At 39.3% G+C, this 19,916-nt stretch overlaps 1 protein-coding gene across 10 annotated transcripts in view; it reads right to left on the bottom strand.

Annotated features, from left to right (window-relative positions):
- LOC105485459 (dihydrolipoamide branched chain transacylase E2) overlaps positions 1–19,916 on the bottom strand; it is a 97,896-nt gene that overhangs the window by 29,094 nt on the left and 48,886 nt on the right. For all 10 annotated transcript variants that reach the window (XM_071072866.1, XM_071072894.1, XM_071072782.1 and 7 more), the window contains 5 exons: positions 18,155–18,371; positions 16,999–17,165; positions 14,137–14,214; positions 9,906–10,097; positions 9,684–9,755 (listed from right to left, as the gene is read on the bottom strand). In XM_071072866.1, the coding sequence (XP_070928967.1) occupies positions 9,684–9,755; positions 9,906–10,097; positions 14,137–14,214; positions 16,999–17,165; positions 18,155–18,371 (726 nt within the window). The remainder of the gene's footprint in view (positions 1–9,683; positions 9,756–9,905; positions 10,098–14,136; positions 14,215–16,998; positions 17,166–18,154; positions 18,372–19,916) is intronic.

Here is a 19,916-nt window from a genome sequence, read left to right as displayed (position 1 = left end):
TCTTCGAGTATGTGCCTGGAGCTTTCAGAAGTTCTCCAAGGTACTTCCTATCCCTTGTACAATTCCTGTACCTACATTCATTAACTTTCATCTCAGATTTCAAATATTTAATAATTTTTTACTGTATACCCACTATGTGCCAAGTACTCTTCTGGGCTCTGGGGAGAGACAGACAATTAAATAAGGCTTCCTCACTGAAGGCAGTGAGGAAACAAGCCATTCTCAAGCTCCCCTGACCACTGAGTTGGCCAGGAAGAAGACAGAGGACAACAACATGCTTGTGTTCTTCGTGGATGTTAAAGCCAGTAAGCACCAGATCAAACACGCTGTGAAGAAGCTCTATGACACTGATGGGGCCAAGGTCAACACTGTGGTCAGGCCTGATGGAGAGAGGAAGGCATATATTCTGTTGGCTCCTGATTACAATGCTTTGGATGTTGCCAACAAAATTGGGATCACCTAAAATGAGCCCAGCTGGCTAATTCTAAATATGTATCTTTTCACTGTTAAAAAAAAAAGATAGACAAAATATAAGCCCCAACTGATTATTAGATTCAATAGACATAAAATCATGCTGTCAAACTGCTATAAAAGTTTCTAAGCCCTACTCTGTTTTTCTATACTGATCTCCTCATGGCTGGGACACAACAGTCACAGCCAGATGTGGATCCCTGATGACACTAAGTAGCATCTGTGTAAAGCCATGTAGGCCACTGCAACTACTTGTCTTTGATTCTGAATGAGATGAGAAGCCCTTAGAAGTGTCTGAGCAGATTGGCCATTCACTGAAAGAGGACGACTTTAGGAGGAGCAGGTCTGATGGGGGTGGGGGGCAGTGGGGAAACGAGCAGGAGCTCAGTTTTAGACATGCTAAAATTCAAGATGCCTTTACACATCCAAGCAAGATATAAGAGTTTAAAGCTCAAAAGTGAGGTCCGGTCTAGAGATATAAACCTGGGAGTCATCAGTGTATAAATGGTATTGAAAGATCAGATAAAGAAAAGGGGTGAGAACTGAATCCTGGGGTGCTTCAATGTGTAGAGATTGGAAACATTAGGAGGTATGGGTAAAGGAGACTTAGAGAGAATAGGCAGTGACATAGGAGGAAAACCAAAATGGCCAGGTATGCTGCAAGTCAACATTAAGAATGTTTTCCAAAGAGGTTGGATTGATCAGTCATCTCAAGGTCAACTAGTAGGTCGTCAACTAGTAGGTCAAGGAAAACAAATACTGAGAATTGAGTAACATGGAAGGCTTAATGACTTAAATAATTGAGCAAGAAGGAATTAAATTCTATAATGAAAACAAAATAGCAAAGGAAAGATGATACAAAGGGAGAAAGGAATTAAATACTATTTGTCCCTATCCAACAAATATTATTTTAAGTGATGAATAAGATTTCTTCTCTCAGAACTATGCTTCATGGCTTGAAAAAACCAGGATAAAATGATTTTGTAAAAATATATCTATTGAACAGATATTTATAAATCAAATATTCTTTTGTTCATAGCAGCATTATTCATGAGAGCCAAAAAATGGAAATAATCCAAATATTCATTGACGGATGAATGGATAAACAAAACACGGCATATATTTATATAAAATAGTATATTATTTACCCTTAAAAATTAATGAAATTCTGATACATGCTACAACATGAATGAACCCTGAGCCAGATACAAAAGGACAAATACTGTATTGATTCCACTTACATGAGGTACCTAAAATAGTCCAATTAATCCATAGAGACAGAAAATAGAATGGTGGTTACCAAAGGCTTGGGAAATGGAGAGATTATTCAGTAAGTGCAGAGTTTCAGTTTGGGATAATGAAAAAGTTCTGGAGACAGATGTGGTGATGGTGGCAAACAATGTAAATGTACTTAATGCCACTGAACAATATACTTAAAAATGGTTTAAATGGTCAAGTTATGTTTATATATTTTACAATTATATACATATACACCTATAATTCAGAGGATAAATCTCTTTAAGGAAAGAGAACACAAAATTTTGTCAAACAGGTATAATGGTTTGGAAACTTCAGGAAGCCAGAATTTTTTGAGAATCAAATGTTGAATTCTTGTTGGAAAAGAGAATGAGTGATAGAAGTTATCACTCAGAGAACTCCTGATTTGGAAAGAATAGTGACATACTGTGTGTTTTTGGTTTTTTCTCCCTATCTCCTCTGCTTGCCAGAAGGGTAAGTGGATGCCAGAAAGGGGGAATGACTTAGATGCTAATTTACTATCTGCTAGAAAGCAAATCAAAGGCTGAAGGGAAGCATTTGTAAGGGTTCCAACACGCCAGGAATAAACTCATGAGGACAAGTCCCACAGACGTTCAACATGGAAGCATTGTAAGTACAGAAAAGAAAGGCTCTTCTTAAAATACACTCTCCCTAATGTAGTGACAATGACATTTAATAAACATGGTATTGAAGTGGTATCCAGGAGCATATTTGCCTCAGTGGTCCTCAACCCTGAATTAATAGGGGTACCCAAGTCCCATCCCCCAAAATTCCAATTCAGTTGGTAGAGGGGAAGCTTGGCCATAATTTTTTTTCAAGCTCCCATATGATTCTAACATGTAGCCAGGGTTAAGAATCATTGCAACCCTTATTCTAAGTCCGTGTCTTCTAAACCACTGTCACCTATCACCTTTTCGTACTCATTTGGGTTCCTGTTCAAAATTTAAGTTCTGAGGGTTCCGCCCCTAAGGTAAAGAAATCTGCACTTTTATCTAACACTCCCAATGATTCCTGAGCAAAGAATGCTCTAAATGAGTCTCACTTTGTTTAAAATAACATTTTGAATTAGTTTTCTATTATTCTTTGGTATAATGAAATAAAGATATTTTGATAGAAGTAGACTGGCTATATTTGTGATTATTCATAAAGACTCAATATCTGTGCCTGGCATAATCCACAATGGTTGATCTATACAGAAACAACCCAGATCGCCACCATTTATTACACATAGAGGTAGCCACCAGAAGTGCAGGCCTAGCTCTTAGGAAGAAATAATAGGTTTTTGGATTCCTGGGCAAGATGGCCGAACAGGAACAGCTCTGGTCTGCAGCTCCCAGTGAGACCAAGGCAGAAGATGGGTGATTTCTGCATTTCTAACTGAGGTACCCAGTTCGACTCATTGGGACTGGTTAGACAGTGGGGTGCAGCCCATGGAGGGCCAGCGGAAGCAGGATGGGGCGTCACCTCACCTGGGAAATGCAAGGGGTCAGGGAACTACCTCCCCTAGCCAAGGGAAGCCATGAGGGACCCTGCTGTAAGAGATGATGCTATCCAGCCCAGATACTGTGCTTTTCCCATGGTCTTTGCATCCCACAGACCAGGATATTCCCTGGGATGCCTACACCACAAGGGCCCTGAGTTTCAAGCACAAAACTGGGAGGCTGTTTGGGCAGACACCAGGCTAGTTGCCTTTTTTTTTTTTTTTTCCAACCCCAGTGGTGCCTGGAACACCAGTGCGACAGAACTGTACACTACCCTGGAAAGGTGGCTGAAGCCAAGGAGCCAAGTGGTCTTGCTCAGTGGATTCCACCCCCACAGAGCCCAGCAGGCTAAGAGCTGCTGGCTTGAAATTCTCGCTGCCAGCACAGCAGTCTGAAGTTGACCTGGGACGCTCGAGCTTGGTGGGCAGAGGGGCATCCACCATTACTGAGGCTTGAGTAGGTGGTTTTCCCCTCACAGTGTAAACAAAGCCACAGGGAAGTTTGAACTGGGCAGAGCCCACAGAAGCTCGCAAAGCCACTGTTAACCAGACTGCCTCTCTAGATTCCTCCTCTCTGGGCAGGCATCTCTGAAAGAAAGGCAGCAGCCTCAGTCAGGTGCTTATAGATAAAACTCCCATCTCCCTGGGACAGAGCACCTGGGGGAAGAGGCGGCTATGGGCATAGCTTCAGCAGAATTAAACCTTCCTGCCTGCCGGCTGTAAAAAGAGCAGTGGATCTCCCAGCGCAGCACTTGAGTTCTGCTAAGGGACAGACTGCCTCCTCAAGTGGGTCCCTGACCCCATTCCTCCTGAAGGGGAGACACCTCCCAGCAGGGGTTGACAGACACCTCATACAGGAGAGCTCTCGCTGGCATCTGGCAGGTGCCCCTCTGGGATGAAGCTTCCAGAGGAAAGAGCAGGCAGCAATCTTTGCTGTTCTACAGCCTCCACTGGTGATACCCAGGCAAACAGGGTCTGGAGTGGACCCCCAGCAAACTCCAGCAGATCTGCAGAAGAGGGGCCTGACTGTTAGAAGGAAAACTAACCAACAGAAAGCAATAGCATCAACATCAACAAAACGGACGACCATGCAAAAACTCCATCCGAAGGTCACCAACAGCAAAGACCAAAGGTAGATAAATCCACAAAGATGAGGAAAAACCAGTGCAAAAAGGCTGAAAATACCAAAAACCAGAACACCTCTTCTCCAAAGGATCACAACTCCTTGCCAGCAAGAGAACAAAACTGGACAGAGAATGAGTTTGATGAATCGACACAAGTAGGCTTCAGAAGATGGGTAATAACAAACTCCTCCGAGCTAGGGGAGCATGTTCTAACCCGTGCAAGGAAGCTAAGATCCTTGATAAAAGGTTAGAGGAACTGCTAACTAGAATAACCAGTTTAGAGAAGAACATAAATGACCTGATGGAGCTGAAAAACACAGCACAAGAACTTTGTGAAGCATACACAAGTATCAATAGCCGAATCGATCAAGCGGAAGAAAGGATATCAGAGATTGAAGATCAACTTAATGAAATAAAGCGTGAAGACAAGATTAGAGAAAAAAGAATGAGAAGGAACAAACAAAACCTCCAAGAAATATGAGACTATGTGAAAAAGACCAAAACTGCATTTGATTGGTGTACCTGAAAGTGATAGGGAGAATGGAACCAAGTTGGAAAACACACTTCAGTATACTATTCAGGAAAACTTCCCCAACTTAGCAAGACAGGCCAACATTCAAATTCAGGAAATACAGAAAACACTACAAAGATATTCCTCGAGAAGAGCAACCCCAAGACCCATAATCGTCAGATTCACCAAGGTTGAAATGAAGGAAAAAATTGTTGAGGGCAACCAGAGAGAAAGGTCGGGTTACCCACAAAGGGAAGCCCATCAGACTAACAGTGGATCTCTCTGCAGAAACCCTACAAGCCAGAAGAGAGTGGGGGCCAATATTCAACATTCTTAAAGAAAAGAATTTTCAACCCAGAATTTCATATCCAGCCAAACTAAGCTTCATAAATGAATAATAAAATCTTTTACAGACAAGCAAATGTTGAGGAATTTTGTCACCACCAGGCCTGCCTTATAAGAGCTCCTGAAGGAAGCACTAAATAGGGAAAGGAAAAACCAGTACCGGCCACTGCAAAAGCAACCCAAAATGTAAAGACCATCGACACTATGAAGAAACTGCATCAACTAACGGGCAAAATAACCAGCTATCATCATAATGACAGGATCAAATTTGCACATAACAATATTAACTTCAAATGTAAATGGCCTAAATGCCCCAATTAAAAGACACAGACTGGCAAATTGGATAAAGAGTCAAGACCCATCGACGTTCTGTATTCAGGAGATCCATCTCATGTGCAAAGATACACATAGGCTCAAAATAAAGGGATGGAGGAAGATTTACCAAGCAAATGGAAAGCAAAAAAAAAAAAAAAAAAAAAAAAGCAGGGGTCGCAATCCTAGTCTCTGATAAAACAGACCTTAAACCAACACAGATAACAAAGAAGGGCATTACATAATGTTAAAGGGATCAATGCAACAAGAAGAGCTAACTATCCTAAATATATATGGACCCAATACAGGAGCATCCAGATTCATAAAGCAAGTTCTTAGAGACCTGCAAAGAGACTGAGACTCCCACACAATAATAGTGGGACACTTTAACACCTCACTGTCAATATTAGACAGATCAACCAGACAGAAAATTAACATGGACCTTCAGGACTTGAACTCAGCTCTGGACCAAGTGGACCTAATAGACATCTACAGAACTCTCCACCCCAAATCAACAGAAGATATATATTCTTCTCAGCACCACATCGCACTTATTCTAAAATCGAACACACAATTGGAAGTAAAACTCTCCTCAGCAAATGCAAAAGAATGGAAACAATAACAAGCAGTCTCTCAAACCACAGTGCAATCAAATTAGAACTCAGGATTAAGAAACTCACTCAAAACCACACAACTACATGGAAACCAAACAACCTGCTCCTGAATGACTGCTGGGTAAATAACGAAATGAAGGCAGAAATAAAGATGTTCTTTGAAACCAATGAGAACAAAGACACAATGTACCAGAATCTCTGAGACACAGCTAAAGCATGTGTAGAGGGAAATTTATAGCACTAAATATCCACAGAAGAAAGCGGGAAAAATCTAAAATCAACACCCTAAAATCAAATTTAAAAGAATTAGAGAAGCAAGAGCAAACACATTCAAAAGCTAGCAGAAGACAAGAAATAACCAAGATCAGAGAAGAACTGAAGGAGATAGAGACACAAAAAACCCTTCAAAAAAAATCAATGAATCCAGGAGCTGTTTTTTTTTTTTTTTTGAAAAGATTAACAAAATAGATAGACTGCTAGCTGGATTAATAAAGAACAAAAGAGAGAAGAATCAAATAGACACAATAAAAAATGATAAAGAGGATATCACCACTGATCCCACAGAAATACAAACTACCATCAGAGAATACTATAAACATCTCTTCACACATAAACTAGAAAATCTAGAAGAAATGGATAAATTGCTGGATGCATACACTCTCCCAAGACTAAATCAGGAAAAAGTTGACTCCCTGAATAGACCAATAACAAGTTCTGAAATTGAGGTAGTAATTAACAGCCTACCAACCAAAAAAAGCCCAGGACTAGACAGATTAACAGCCAAATTCTACCAGAGGTACAAAGAGGAGCTGGTACCATTTCTTCTGAAACTATTACAAACAATAGAAAAAGAGGGAATCCTCCCTCACTCATTTTATGAGGCCAGCATCATCCTGATACCAAAAGCTGGCAGAGACACACACACAAAGAAAATTTCAGGCCAATATCCCTGATGAACACTGATGCAAAAATCCTCAACAAAATACTGGCAAACCAAATCCAGCAGCACATTACAAAGCTTATCCATCACAATCAAGTAAGCTTCATCCCTGGGATGCAAGGCTGGTTCAACATATGCAAATCAATAAACATAATCCATTACATAAACAGAACCAATGACAAAAACCACATGATTATCTCAATTGATGCAGAAAAGGCCTTTGATAAAATTCAACACCGCTTCATGCTAAAAACACTCAATAAACTAGGTATTGATGGAACATATCTCAAAATAATAAGAGCTATTTATGATAAACCCACAGCCAATATCATACTGAATGGGCAAAAGCTGGAAGCACTCCCTTTGAAAATCGGCACAAGACAAGGATGCCCTCTCTCTTATCACTCCTATTCAACATAGTATTGGAAGTTCTGGCCAGGGCAATCAGGCAAGAGAAAGAAATAAAGCGTATTCTATAGGAAGAGAGGAAGTCAAATTAACTCTGTCTGCAGATGACATGATTGTATATTTAGAAAACCCCATCAGTTCAGTCCAAAATCTCCTTAAGCTGATAAGCAACTTCAGCAAAGTCTCAGGATACAAAATCAATGCGCAAAAATCACAGCATTCCTATACATCAATAACAGACAAACAGTGAGCCAAATCATGAGGAAACTCCCATTCACAATTGCTACAAAGAGAATAAAATACCTAGGAATACAACTTACAAGGGATGTGAGGAACCTCTACAAGGAGAACTACAAACCACTGCTCAAAGAAATACAAGGGGACACAAACACATGGAAAAACATTCCATGCTCATGGATAGGAAGAATCAATATTGTGAAAATGGCCAAACTGCCCAAAGTCATTTATAGATTCAATGCTATTCCATCAAGTGACCACTAACTTTCTTCACAGAATTAGAAAAAACTACTTTAAATTTCACATGGAACCAAAAAAGAGTCCACATAGCCAAGATAATCCTAAACAAAAAGAACAAAGCTGGAGGCATCATGCTACCTGACCTCAAACTATACTACGAGGCTACAGTAACCAAAACAGCATGGTACTGGTACCAAAATAGAGAGATAAACCAATGGAACCGAACAGAGGCCTCAGAAATAACACCACACATCTACAACCCGTCTGATCTTTGACAAACCTGATGAAAACAAGAAATGGGGAAAGGATTCCCTATTTAATAAATGGTGTTGGGACAACTGGCTAGCCATATGCAGAAAACTGAAACTGGACCCCTTCCTTACACCTTATACAAAAATTAACTCAAGATGGATTAAAGACTGAAATGTAAGACCTAAAACCATAAAAACCCTAGAGGAAAACCTATTCAGGACATAGGCATGGGCAAAGACTTCATGACTAAAACACCAAAAGCAATTGCAACAAAAGCCAAAATTGACAAATCAGATCTAATTAAACTAAAGAGCTTCTGCACAGCAAAAGAAACTATCATCAGAGAGAACAGGCAACCTATAGAATGGGAGAACAATTTTGTAATCTATCCATCTGACAAACGGCTAATATCCAGAATCTACAAGGAACTTAAACAAATTTACACGAAAAAAAACAAACAACCCATCTTAAAGTGGGCAAAGGATATGAACAGGCACTTTTCAAAAGAAGACATTTATGTAGCCAACAAACATGTGAAAAAAAGCTCATCATCACTGGCCATTAGAGAAATGCAAATCAAAACTACAATGAAATACCACGCCAGTTACAATGGTGATCATTAAAAAGGCAGGAAATAACAGATGCTGGAGAGAAGGTGGATAAACAGAAATGCTTTTACATTGTTGATGGGAGTGTAAATGAGTTCAACCATTGTGGAAGACAGTGTGGCGATTCCTGAAGGATCTAGAACCAGAAATACCATTTGACCCAGAAATACCATTTGACCCAGCAATCCCATTACTGAGTATATACCCAAAGGATTATAAATCATGCTACTATAAAGACACATGAACACGTATGTTTACCGCAGCACTATTCACAATAGCAAAGACTTGGAACCAACCCAAATGCCCATCAATGTTAGACTGGATAAAGAAAATGTGGCACATATACACCATGGAATACTATGCAGCCACAAAAAAGAGTGAGCTCATGTCCTTTGCAGGGACATGGATGAAGCTGGAAACCATCATTCTCAGCAAACTAACACGGGAACAGAAAACCAAACACTTCATGTTCTCACTCATAAGTGGGAGTTGAACAATGAGAACACATGGACAGAGGGTGGAGAATATCACACACTGGGGACCTGTCACATGGTGGGGGGCTAGGGAAGGGATAGCATTAGGAGAAATACTTAATGTAGATGACGGGTTGATGGGTGCAGCAAACCACCTTGGCATGTGTATACCTATGTAACAAACCTGCACATTCTGCACATGTATCCCAGAACTTAAAGTAAAAAAAAAAAAAAAAAAAAGAAAGAAAAAAGAAATAATGGACTTTCTAAGGTAAACTCAGAAACTTAAACCTACAAAATGAGGGGGAAACCTTAGAAATGGTTACTCTTCATTGTGTTGAGTCCCTGAATTTGCTTAAACTCCATTTTTCAGTTATCTAATACATGTACCTTAATTGATCCAAGGGCCCCAATGGCTACTTCAGGTGGCAATATCACTGGTTTGGTATAGGTACCACCAATCTATTTTAAAAAAAAAAAAAAAAAAAAAGGAGAGTATTACAAGTTAGGATTTTTCAGGGAACAAATGCCAAGTGACATTTTCTATTTTTAATTAAGCATATGATCAGAAATCTTAAGCAATGGTTTATGTATTTCAACATTATTACTCACTGATCCAATGTTGGAAAGAGTAAATGTTCCTCCTGTAAGATCAGTGGTGCTGAGCTGACCCACAGAGCCCAATTTCTGGAGGCGGTTCAGTTCAGTGGCGATGTCAAATATAGAGCAGATCTGAACATTTTTCACATTAGGGACAATCAAACCCTGCTCAGTATCCATTGCTATCCCAATGTTATGAGAAGCCTAAAAAATAAAAAATTATACAGTAGGGCTTTTAATGAATAAGCTAACAGCAAAGAAAGGATCAACCTTCACTGTCATCTAGAAACCACTACCAAAACTCATTTTTACCAAATTGGTAGTGATTTAAACGAAATAATTTAAAAATAATTTTTAAAAGATTTTTTGGGCTAGGTGCAGTGGCTCACGCCTGTAATCCCAGCACTCTGGGAGGCCAAGGTGGCTGGATTACCTGAGGTAATGAGTTCAAGACCAGCCTGGCCAACAGGGTGACACCCCATCTCTACTAAAAATACAAAAATTAGCAAGGTAGCACAGGCGTGTGATCCCAGCTACTCAGGAGGCTGAGGCATGAGAATCGCTCAAACCCGGGAGGTGGAGGTTGCAGTGGGCCGAGATTGTACCACTGTAATCTAGCCTGGGAGACAGAGTAAGACTCTGTCTAAAAAAAGATAATGTTTTTGTTGATAAGAATGTAGGCAATAAGCTATTTCCCAACACTGTCAGTGCAAATGTAACTGGTACAGGTTGAGCATCCCTAGTTCAAATATCTGAAATCTGAAATGCTCCAACATCTGAAACTTCTGAGGGCTGAAATGTCATGTCATGTAGCCAATTTCCTTGAAAACTGATTTATCACCCTGAGTCAAGATCCATCTTCAGAATTCTCTATACTGACAAATACAGAAATGTAAAGTTTTTATTTTCGATTTATTGGATGGATTAAGCATCTCAGCATTCCTTACTATGTGATAAAATACATATATAATAAAAAGTATATTCAATATTTTGTCCTTAAACATTATGCTGCATAGTTGTTGAAACAGTTCTCATTTTGTAATATTTAACCATATCAGAGCCCATCAATTAAAAAAAACAAAACAAAACAAAACAAAAAAACAGAAAAATGCAGCCATTGTTCTGGCAGGGCATAGTGGCTCGTGCCTATAATCCCAACACTTTGGGAGACTGATGCAGAAGGATTGCTTGAGGCCAGGAGTTCAAGACCAGCCTGGGCAACGTAGCAAGACTCCATCGCTACAAAAAAATTTTTTTTAATTAGCTGAGTATTATGGCACATGCCTGTAGTCTCAACTACTTGGGAGGCTGAAGTGGGAGGATCATTTGACCCCAAGAGTTTTAGGTTACAATAAGCTATGATTATGCATGGGTGACAGAGCAAAACCCTGTGTCAAAAAAAGAAAAAAAGAAAACTGTGTGGCCGGGCACAGTGGCTCACGCCTGTAATCCCAGCGCTTTGGGAGGCTGAGGCAGGTGGATCACGAGGTCAGGAGATCAAGACCAGCCTGGCTAACACAGTGAAACCCTGTCTCTACTAAAAATACAAAAAGAAATTAGCCGGGTGTGGTGGCGGGCGCCTGTAGTCCCAGCTACCCGAGAGGCTGAGGCAGGAGAATGGTGTGAACCCAGGAGGCGGAGCTTGCAGTGAGCCGAGATCACGCCACTGCACTCCAGCCCGGGCTACAGAGAAAGACTCCGTCTCAAAAAAAGAAAAAAAAAATTGTTTCATGTATAAAAATGTTAAAAATATTGTATAAAATTACCCTTAGGCGATGTGTATGAGGGGTAAATGAAACATAAGTGAATTTCATGTTTGGACTTGGGTCCTATCCTCAAGATGTCTCCTTTGTATATGCAAATATCCCATAATCCAAAAAAAGTCTTAAATCCAAAACACTTCTGGTCCCAAGCATTTCAGGTAACAGATACTTAACCTGTATAGACTTTTTGGAGAACATATGACAATATGTACCAACATTTATAAAAATTTGTGTTAAGGAACTAAATGCAGAAGTATGTAGGGATACACAGGGATGTTGAGTACACACTGTTTATTAGTTTGAGAAACTGCGAATAATCATAATGTTTATAAACAGGTCACTGGCTAAATAAATAACAAAGCTATATGTGTTGACACATAATGATGTTTACAATATAGTAAACGAAAAAGAAGAGGCTGGGCACAGTGGCTCATGCCTGTAACCCAGCACTTTGGGAGGCTGAGGTGGGTGAATCACTTGAGCCCAGGAGTCAGAGACCAGCCTGGGCAACATGGCAAGACCCCATTTCTACAAAAAAAAAACACAAAAATTAGCTGGGCATGGTGGCAGGTGCCTGTAGTCCCAGCTACTCAGAAGGCTGAGGTGGGAGGTGGAGGCTGCCGTGAGGTGATGATTGCACCACAGCATAGATATTCTCTATGGGAATACTTTAGACAGGCAACAGAGTGAGACCCTGTCTCAAAAACAAAAAAAAGAAAAAGAAACAGAAAAAAAGCAAGTTAAAGAAAATATTAACAATTCTATATCTTGTAAAAAGTATGTGAAAATGAAATCCTAGAAAGATGTATATCTCAACATAAACAGTGAGTTATCTTAGGGTCATGGAATTGAGGGTAAACATCTTTGTTTTCTTTTTTCTTTTCTTTCTTTTTTTTTTTTTTTGACAAAGGCAGGGTTTCACTTTGTCACCTAGGCTGGAGTGCAGTGGCAAGATCAGAACTCACTGCAATCTCCATCTCCTAGGTATCATATGATTCTCCTGCCTCAGCCTCCCAAGTAGCTAAAACTATAAGTATGCACTACCATGCCTGGCTAATTTTTTTTTTTCTGTAGAGATGGGGGCCTCCTCACTTTGTTGCCCATGCTGGTCTCGAATTCCTGGGCTCAAGCCATCCTCCTACCTCTGTCCCCCAAAGTGCTGGGATTATAGGCAGGAGCCACCACACCCAGCCAACATCATGATTTTCTTGACCGAAATTTTTGTGATAAGTATATACTTAATCAAGAGATATTAAAATTAAAATTAAAATTAATACAGTTGGCTGTATTAACCATATGGGAGCTGACCTCCCAGAATATCTAAGCTTACTTTCTAGTTGTACATTTCTTTTCTTTTTTTTTTTTTTTTAATTCTCTTTTTGAAATAGAGTTTTGCTCTTGTCGCCCATGCTGGAGTGCAGTGGCACAATCTTGGCTCACTGTAACCTCTGCCTCCTGGATTCAAACAATTCTCCCACCTCAGCCTCCTGAGTAGTTGGGACTATAGGCGCTGGCCACCACACCTGGCTAATTTTTGTATTTTTAGTAGAGACAGGGTTTCACCATGTTGTCCAGGCTGGTCTCAAACTCCTGACCTCACGTAATCCACCCGCCTTGGCCTCCCAAAGTACTGGGATTACAGGCGTGAGCCACTGTGCCCAGCCTCTGGCTGTACACGTCTAATGATAAGTAAACTTAAGGAAAAGCATCTCCAAAAGAGTTCTCGGTCTTAAGAAACTTTCACTCCTTACAGAAGAGTTTACTCAAATTGAATTCAAACTTTTATTACTTTTCTCACTTAAATTATTCTTAATCTCAAAATTCAAGGAATTTGCCAGGTGTAGTGGTTCATGCCTGTAATCCCAGCACTTTGGGAGGCTGAGGCAGGAGGATTGCTTGAGACCAGAAGTTCAACACCAGCCTGGGCAACATAATGAGACCACGTCTCTACAAAAAATTTAAAAATTAGTTGGGCATAGTGGCGCATGCCTATAGTCCCAGCTACACAGGAGGCTGGCGCAGAAGGATTGCTTGGGTCTGAGAGGTCGAGGTTGCAGTGAGCCACGATCATAACACTGCACTCCAAACTGGTGACAGAGTGAGACTCTGCCAATAATAATAATAATAATAATGATAAAAAATATTAAAATTCCAGGAATTCAATTTTGAAAGACTTGCTTCTTTTTGAGAGAGTAAGTAGAGCGGGTAACATAATCTGCCATACAGCTATATTTCCATTATTTTAAGCAGAAAACAAAAAAAAAGCTTAAAAATGGTTTTAAGAATCTTCATATCTAAACAGTATTATTAAACACAAAAACAACAACAAAGAATTAGACTTAAGTTTAATGTTTTACCCCATACCTTTAATTCTAGTCTAAAAAAGATCACTATTTAAAGTACAATAGAAGTCTCTCTAACCTACAAGCACATTTGCCCCATCTTCTATTAATAATAAGAACATTTTCTGCATAGCCAACCTTATATGTTATATTCTGGCAGTTTTCATCCACAGAAGCATTAAGGATAGGAAACTGTAGTAATCCCAAGGAAACAGCCTGTTTAACAGAAAAAGAATGCAATTTTAGCACTTTTAACTCAGAAAGGATAGGGAATTTGAAACAATAAGAGGTATAAAAGGAGGGAGAGAGAGAACTCTTATTTATGCTGAGTTTAATTTCAAGTCTACATGTACCTAGTCGCATTATTGCCAATGTTACCTTCAAGCAATGTAGAACTAGGTCACCCTAATCATTAAAGAATGAAAGATAGGTAGCTTGTAAACATCAAGGAGATTTTCAAAATAATGATGCAGACCAGCCAAAGTTCCAAAGAAAATGCCTAAATTCTAGGTGATTTCCTCACTGACATGTTGAATCTTAAGATTTCCATGAGAAGTAAACCTGTGGTTCAAAATTAGGAATCAAAACACAAAAAAGCAGGTAAGCTATTTCCCTGTGTGGAAAGAACACATAATAAGGATTTCAAAGCGCACTGACCATTAGATGCCAATTTGCTACTTGGTGTCCTTGGCCAGCTGAAGGGCAGAGATGGCCTGAACATTTACTTTACAGCTCAAGTCTCACTGAATAGCATTTACATTTTCCCTCTCTGCCGCCTTCTCCCTTTCTTTTTCCTTTTGTCATTTACTACCATTTCTCTCCTGTCCATATTCAGATTTCCCTAACTGTATCCAAATGTTCTTGATATCTGTTCCCCTGCCCATTCGGGATCTAATAATCAAGTTTCATATCTTACATGTGGTGGTCATGCATCGTATTAAATTTAAAAGATAGCAAAATAAAAATGCTTAAGATCATTCTTAAAAAGAATTCCCTTCCCCACTGCCCTTTTCTGGTCCCTGTTAAAGTTCTTTACATGCTTTGTGTTATTTTTCTCAGTGCATCAGGGGTCTTGATGGAAAAAAATCAAATTCTTGAACTAGAGAGTTAAGAAAAAAGTTTAAACATATAGAGACACTTCATAGTCATTAGTTTAATTAGGACAGGTTAAGAGAATAGATCAACTGAAGAAAAATACAACGAAAAGAATTGCTACGAGTTCCTTAATTTTTATGACTTGGAAGTTTTTTTCTTGTTTGTTTTTGAGACAGGGTCTTGCTTTGTCACCCAGGCTGGAGCGCAGTGGCATGATCTCAGCTCACTGTAGCCTCAACCTCCTTGGTTTGAGTGATCCTCCTGCCTCAGCCTCCTGAGTAGCTGGGACTACAGGTGTGTGCCACCATGCCCAGGTAACTTTTGTATGTTTTGTAGAGATGGGGTTTCACCATTCTGCCCAAGCTGTTCTTGAACTCCTGAGCTCAAGCAATCTGCCTGCCTTGACAGAACCCTTTCTTAGAAAAAAAAAAAAAAAAAAAGGGAGATAAAGGAGAACAGATTCTGTCTCATGAGGCTCAGTGCCCAGTAAGTGAGTAAGTGAAGAGAAAACTGAGTAAGCACTCACAATGCACTGAGATAAGTAACAGTGGGAAATAAGAGTATTTAATTCAAATAGTGACAGCCACAGAAGGAGTCTGTACCTGACCACAATTTGGGATTTATTTGCAGGTGTTTGATGGAGAAGAAGGGGCACTTCGAGTGGAATTGTGTATTCTAGCAATTATGGGTAGCTTCATATGAGGGAGTGAGATAAGAACGGAGAGGCAAGCAGCAGAGACTTAAAACACATTTGTATGCCACACTAAGGAGTATGGAAACTATCCTAAAGGCAATGAAAGGGAACCACTGAAAAGAATCAGAGAATATTACAATAATTTGATTTACAGAAGACCAGTCTTGGTGCAGTGTAGAGAAAGGACTGAACATGCTCGCATTAGAGACATCAGGATGTCCTTCAGAGTAGAACAGACCAGAATCTGAAAGAGCTTCTCCACCTGTTAGCTATAAGTCCTTAACAAGTTTCTCAACCTCTCTGAGCCCCAATTTCCTTAAATGGAAAGTGGGGACAGTAATATTTACATGTCAGGGTTACTTGAGAATTAAGAGATAATGTATACAGCATGCTTAGTATGGAGCCGGGCACATGGTAGCTGCTGCACAGTCACTAATGTGAGCTAGACTGTAAGCTGCTCAAGGTCAGCTGATGATCTTACTCCATTTTATACTGGTCCCAAGGCTTAGCACTAGAAATGATTCCCAGGAGCCTCAATATAAGTTTGTTGAATAAATGAAAATAAATATTAAATATATATCAGTGATATTGCAAAATTAATATCAAGTCTCATTTTAGTTCAAACCAGGACTTGGCTGGAGTGATCCTTTTAGGATTAAAGGCTTTACTTAACTGGCAGAATTGTCTCTACCTAGCTCAAAGATAAGTGGCTAAACATATGATATAGACATTTCAATTTTATAATTTCCTATTGAACAAAGAAATGGCACATTTTCTATTTGATGCTGTGAAAAGTAATATTTTTATTCAAGGCCACAGTCAACACATTGCATGTTGGCAAAGCAAAATTTAAATGTCCTACTTGGGGGGCCAGATGCGGTGGCTCATGCCTGAAATTCCAGCACTTTGGGAGTCCGAGGTGGGTGTGGATCACCTGAGGTCAGGAGTTCGAGACCAGACTGACCTACATGGTGAAACCATGTCTCTACTAAAAATACAAAATTAGCCAGGCATGGTGGCAGGTGCCTGTATTCCCAGCTACTTGGGAGGCTGAGGCAAGAGAATTATTTGAACCCGGGAGGCAGAGGTTGCAGTGAGCCAAGTTCGCGCCATTGCACTCCAGCCTGGTTGACAAGAGCAAAACTCTGTCTCAAAAAAACAAACAAATAAATGTCCTACTCAAGCTTTGTTTGAAATGAATGAAATCTCACCTTTAAGAAGAAAGGCATAAAGGAGAGTTTAATTCCACGAGCAAAAGCAATGGGTTTTAATTCTTCTCGGAGCTTAACCAGTTCAGTAAGGTCAACCTCATCACAATAACCAAAATGAGGTATCTTCAGGGCTGCAGACATAGTCTTGACCATTGCTTTCTGAAAGCCTGAAAAGCATTCAATTGTTATTCATTTATTTAAATTCTTAAATCTCTTCATCCTTTTTTTTTTTTTAAAGAAACTAAAATGGAAGGTTCTCTAATGTCCTTTACTCTCTCAGTTAAACCCTTCTTCTTACTACTCTCTTCATTACGTTACCTTACATTGAAAGTCACTAATTTCAAAGCTGGAACATTGACTGCATCATGACACTCAGTAGCAAATGCAATAACATAGCAGGTAACTGCATTAAATGCTGTGTTATATAAAAAATTCCAAAGAATGCAAGCCATGTATTTCCCTAACAGCTTTCCTGCAAAGCCACTCTTCTGGAAGTTAATCATTCCAAGAGTTTATAAATAACAAATCAGAACTAGTTATTTTGAAAGCTAACTACAAACAGTGAATGTTTAAAATATCCTGTGTGTCTTCAAACAGAGCAATTATCAGTATACAAGTTTATACTTCAAGAAACCTGCTAATGTATTCCTCTTCAGAAGTTAATGGTATACATAAATTGGAAGTGTTTCCCGGAAAAGCTGTTATTTCATCATTTAAAAATTATGGCCAGGCACGGTGAGTGGCTCATGCCTGTAATCTCTGCACTTTGGGAGTCCGAGGTCAGGAGTTCGAGACCAGCCCGGCCAACATGATGAAACCCTGTTTCTACTAAAAATACAAAAAATTAGCTGAGCATGGTGGCATGCACCTGTAATCCCAGATACTCAGGAGGCTGAGGCAGGAGAATCGCTTGAACCTGAGAGGCGGAGGCTGCAGTGAGCTGAGATCGTGCCACTGCACTCCAGTCTGGGCAACAAGAGCAAAAATCCGTATCAAAAACAAAAAAAATAAAAAAATAAATTATATGCTGACTGAGGTTGAACTTTCCCTTCAGTAAGACTTAAAAACACCATATTAGTAACGTATAGTTTACTGAGGTAGCTTCCCCCAAAATAAATGAACTATTGCCTTATATTATTGTTATTATTATCATTACCTTTTATGGGTTCTGTTTTGTCTTTGCCTGTGAATACTGGAGGTTTTGATACTGGTATAGGAATAGTCATGTCTTTTGGCTTTGGTGGAGGTGGCATAATTTCAGCTTTTGGTGAAGGAGGTAATATAGCTCCTGTCTGCTTTTCCAAATAGTTGAGGATATCTTCTTTAAGTATTCTGCCATCTTTTCCTGAGCCAACAACTTCACTCAGCTTAATCTAAAAAATGATATATTTTAATGCCAAAAATACAACTACTTAAAAATATCATTAAAGTTTCAAAATGGAATTTGATCAGTTGACGGTAAAATATATCTGTCCAATAAATTAGTAAAAAGAAATAACCTTTTCATTTTCTACTTAAGTAATCATTTATTACTTTGTATACACGGTTCACATGTGCGTGTGATAACCAATGGGTATCTATATTATATATAATCTAGAGCTATTTATGAAAACTTACTTTTTAAAACAAAATTTTGTAGAGACAGGGTCTCACTCTGTTGCCCTGGCTGGTCTTGAACTCCTAGCCTCAAGCCATCCTCTCAACTCAGCCTCCCAAATGTGCTGGAATTACAGGCGTGAGCCACTTTGCCCAGCTGAAAACTTACATTTTTATACTCAAGTATTTTAAAATCTCTTGCATAATTCTTACTCGACCTTTTCTATTCTTGGGGACTACATAAGAAGAGGGAGAGCTGAGAATTTAAGAGAAACTAAATGCTCTACCAAATTTAGACCAATGTTTCTGACGTTGGCTATCAGTTAAAAATGTAACAGCTTAGATGATCATAATACAAAAGCTCTCTCAAATGTTATTTTTCTAGTAGTTGCTTTGGAAAGATCAATACAAAACATTTAATTCTATTTAAATACAAACAAACATAAGAGCTTGGAATGATCTCCTCACATATAGTAGGTATTAATTTCTTAGGAATAGGCCCCATTTCATTTGTATTAGTGCATCTCTAAGGATGTCTAAAATAATAAAGGACTTTACTAAGGCAAACACTACGTGTGTAACAAATGGACTATGAAAATTTAAACAAATAATTTTTAGGCAGTTACAAACAACTGTAAATGCCACTGGTTCTTAATTTTAAACAACCTCAATTCATAAATATGCAAACTGAAAGAAAAAAGATGATTTCTGACAACTAAATCCAATATTTAATTTTTAGTAATCACACAAGCATTCTACCCAAGTATCCTATCCACATCTTGAGGGAGTGTTTTAGGAAAGTGAAATCATACATTTCTTCTATATATTCCTTTCTATATTATTATTATTATTATTATTATTATTATTATTATTATTTTTGAGACGGAGTCTCACTCTGTCGCCCGGGCTGGAGTGCAGTGGCACAATCTCAGCTCACTGCAAGCTCCACCTCCCGGGTTTACGCCATTCTCCTGCCTCAGCCTCCTGTGTAGCTGGGACTACAGGCGCCCGCCACCTCGCCCGGCTAGTTTTTTGTATTTTTTAGTGGAGACGGGGTTTCACCGTGTTAGCCAGGATGGTCTCGATCTCCTGACCTCGTGATCCGCCCGTCTCGGCCTCCCAAAGTGCTGGGATTACAGGCTTGAGCCACCGCGCCCGGCCCCTTCCTATATTATTAAGAAAAAAATTATTAAAATGCTTTATAGATTTCAAAGCAATACGTTAAATCATTATTTCATCGGATGCCCTTAATAACCTAGTGTTCCATGTTACTATATCTATTTTCTGCTATGCCAAATGGTCTTCATACTTAAACACATTTA

The sequence above is a fragment of the Macaca nemestrina genome, chromosome 1, assembly GCF_043159975.1.
Source record: "Macaca nemestrina isolate mMacNem1 chromosome 1, mMacNem.hap1, whole genome shotgun sequence".
NCBI lineage: Eukaryota > Metazoa > Chordata > Mammalia > Primates > Cercopithecidae > Macaca > Macaca nemestrina.
Note: the sequence above shows the minus strand (reverse complement) of the source record. Positions and strands in the feature narration are given on the sequence as shown.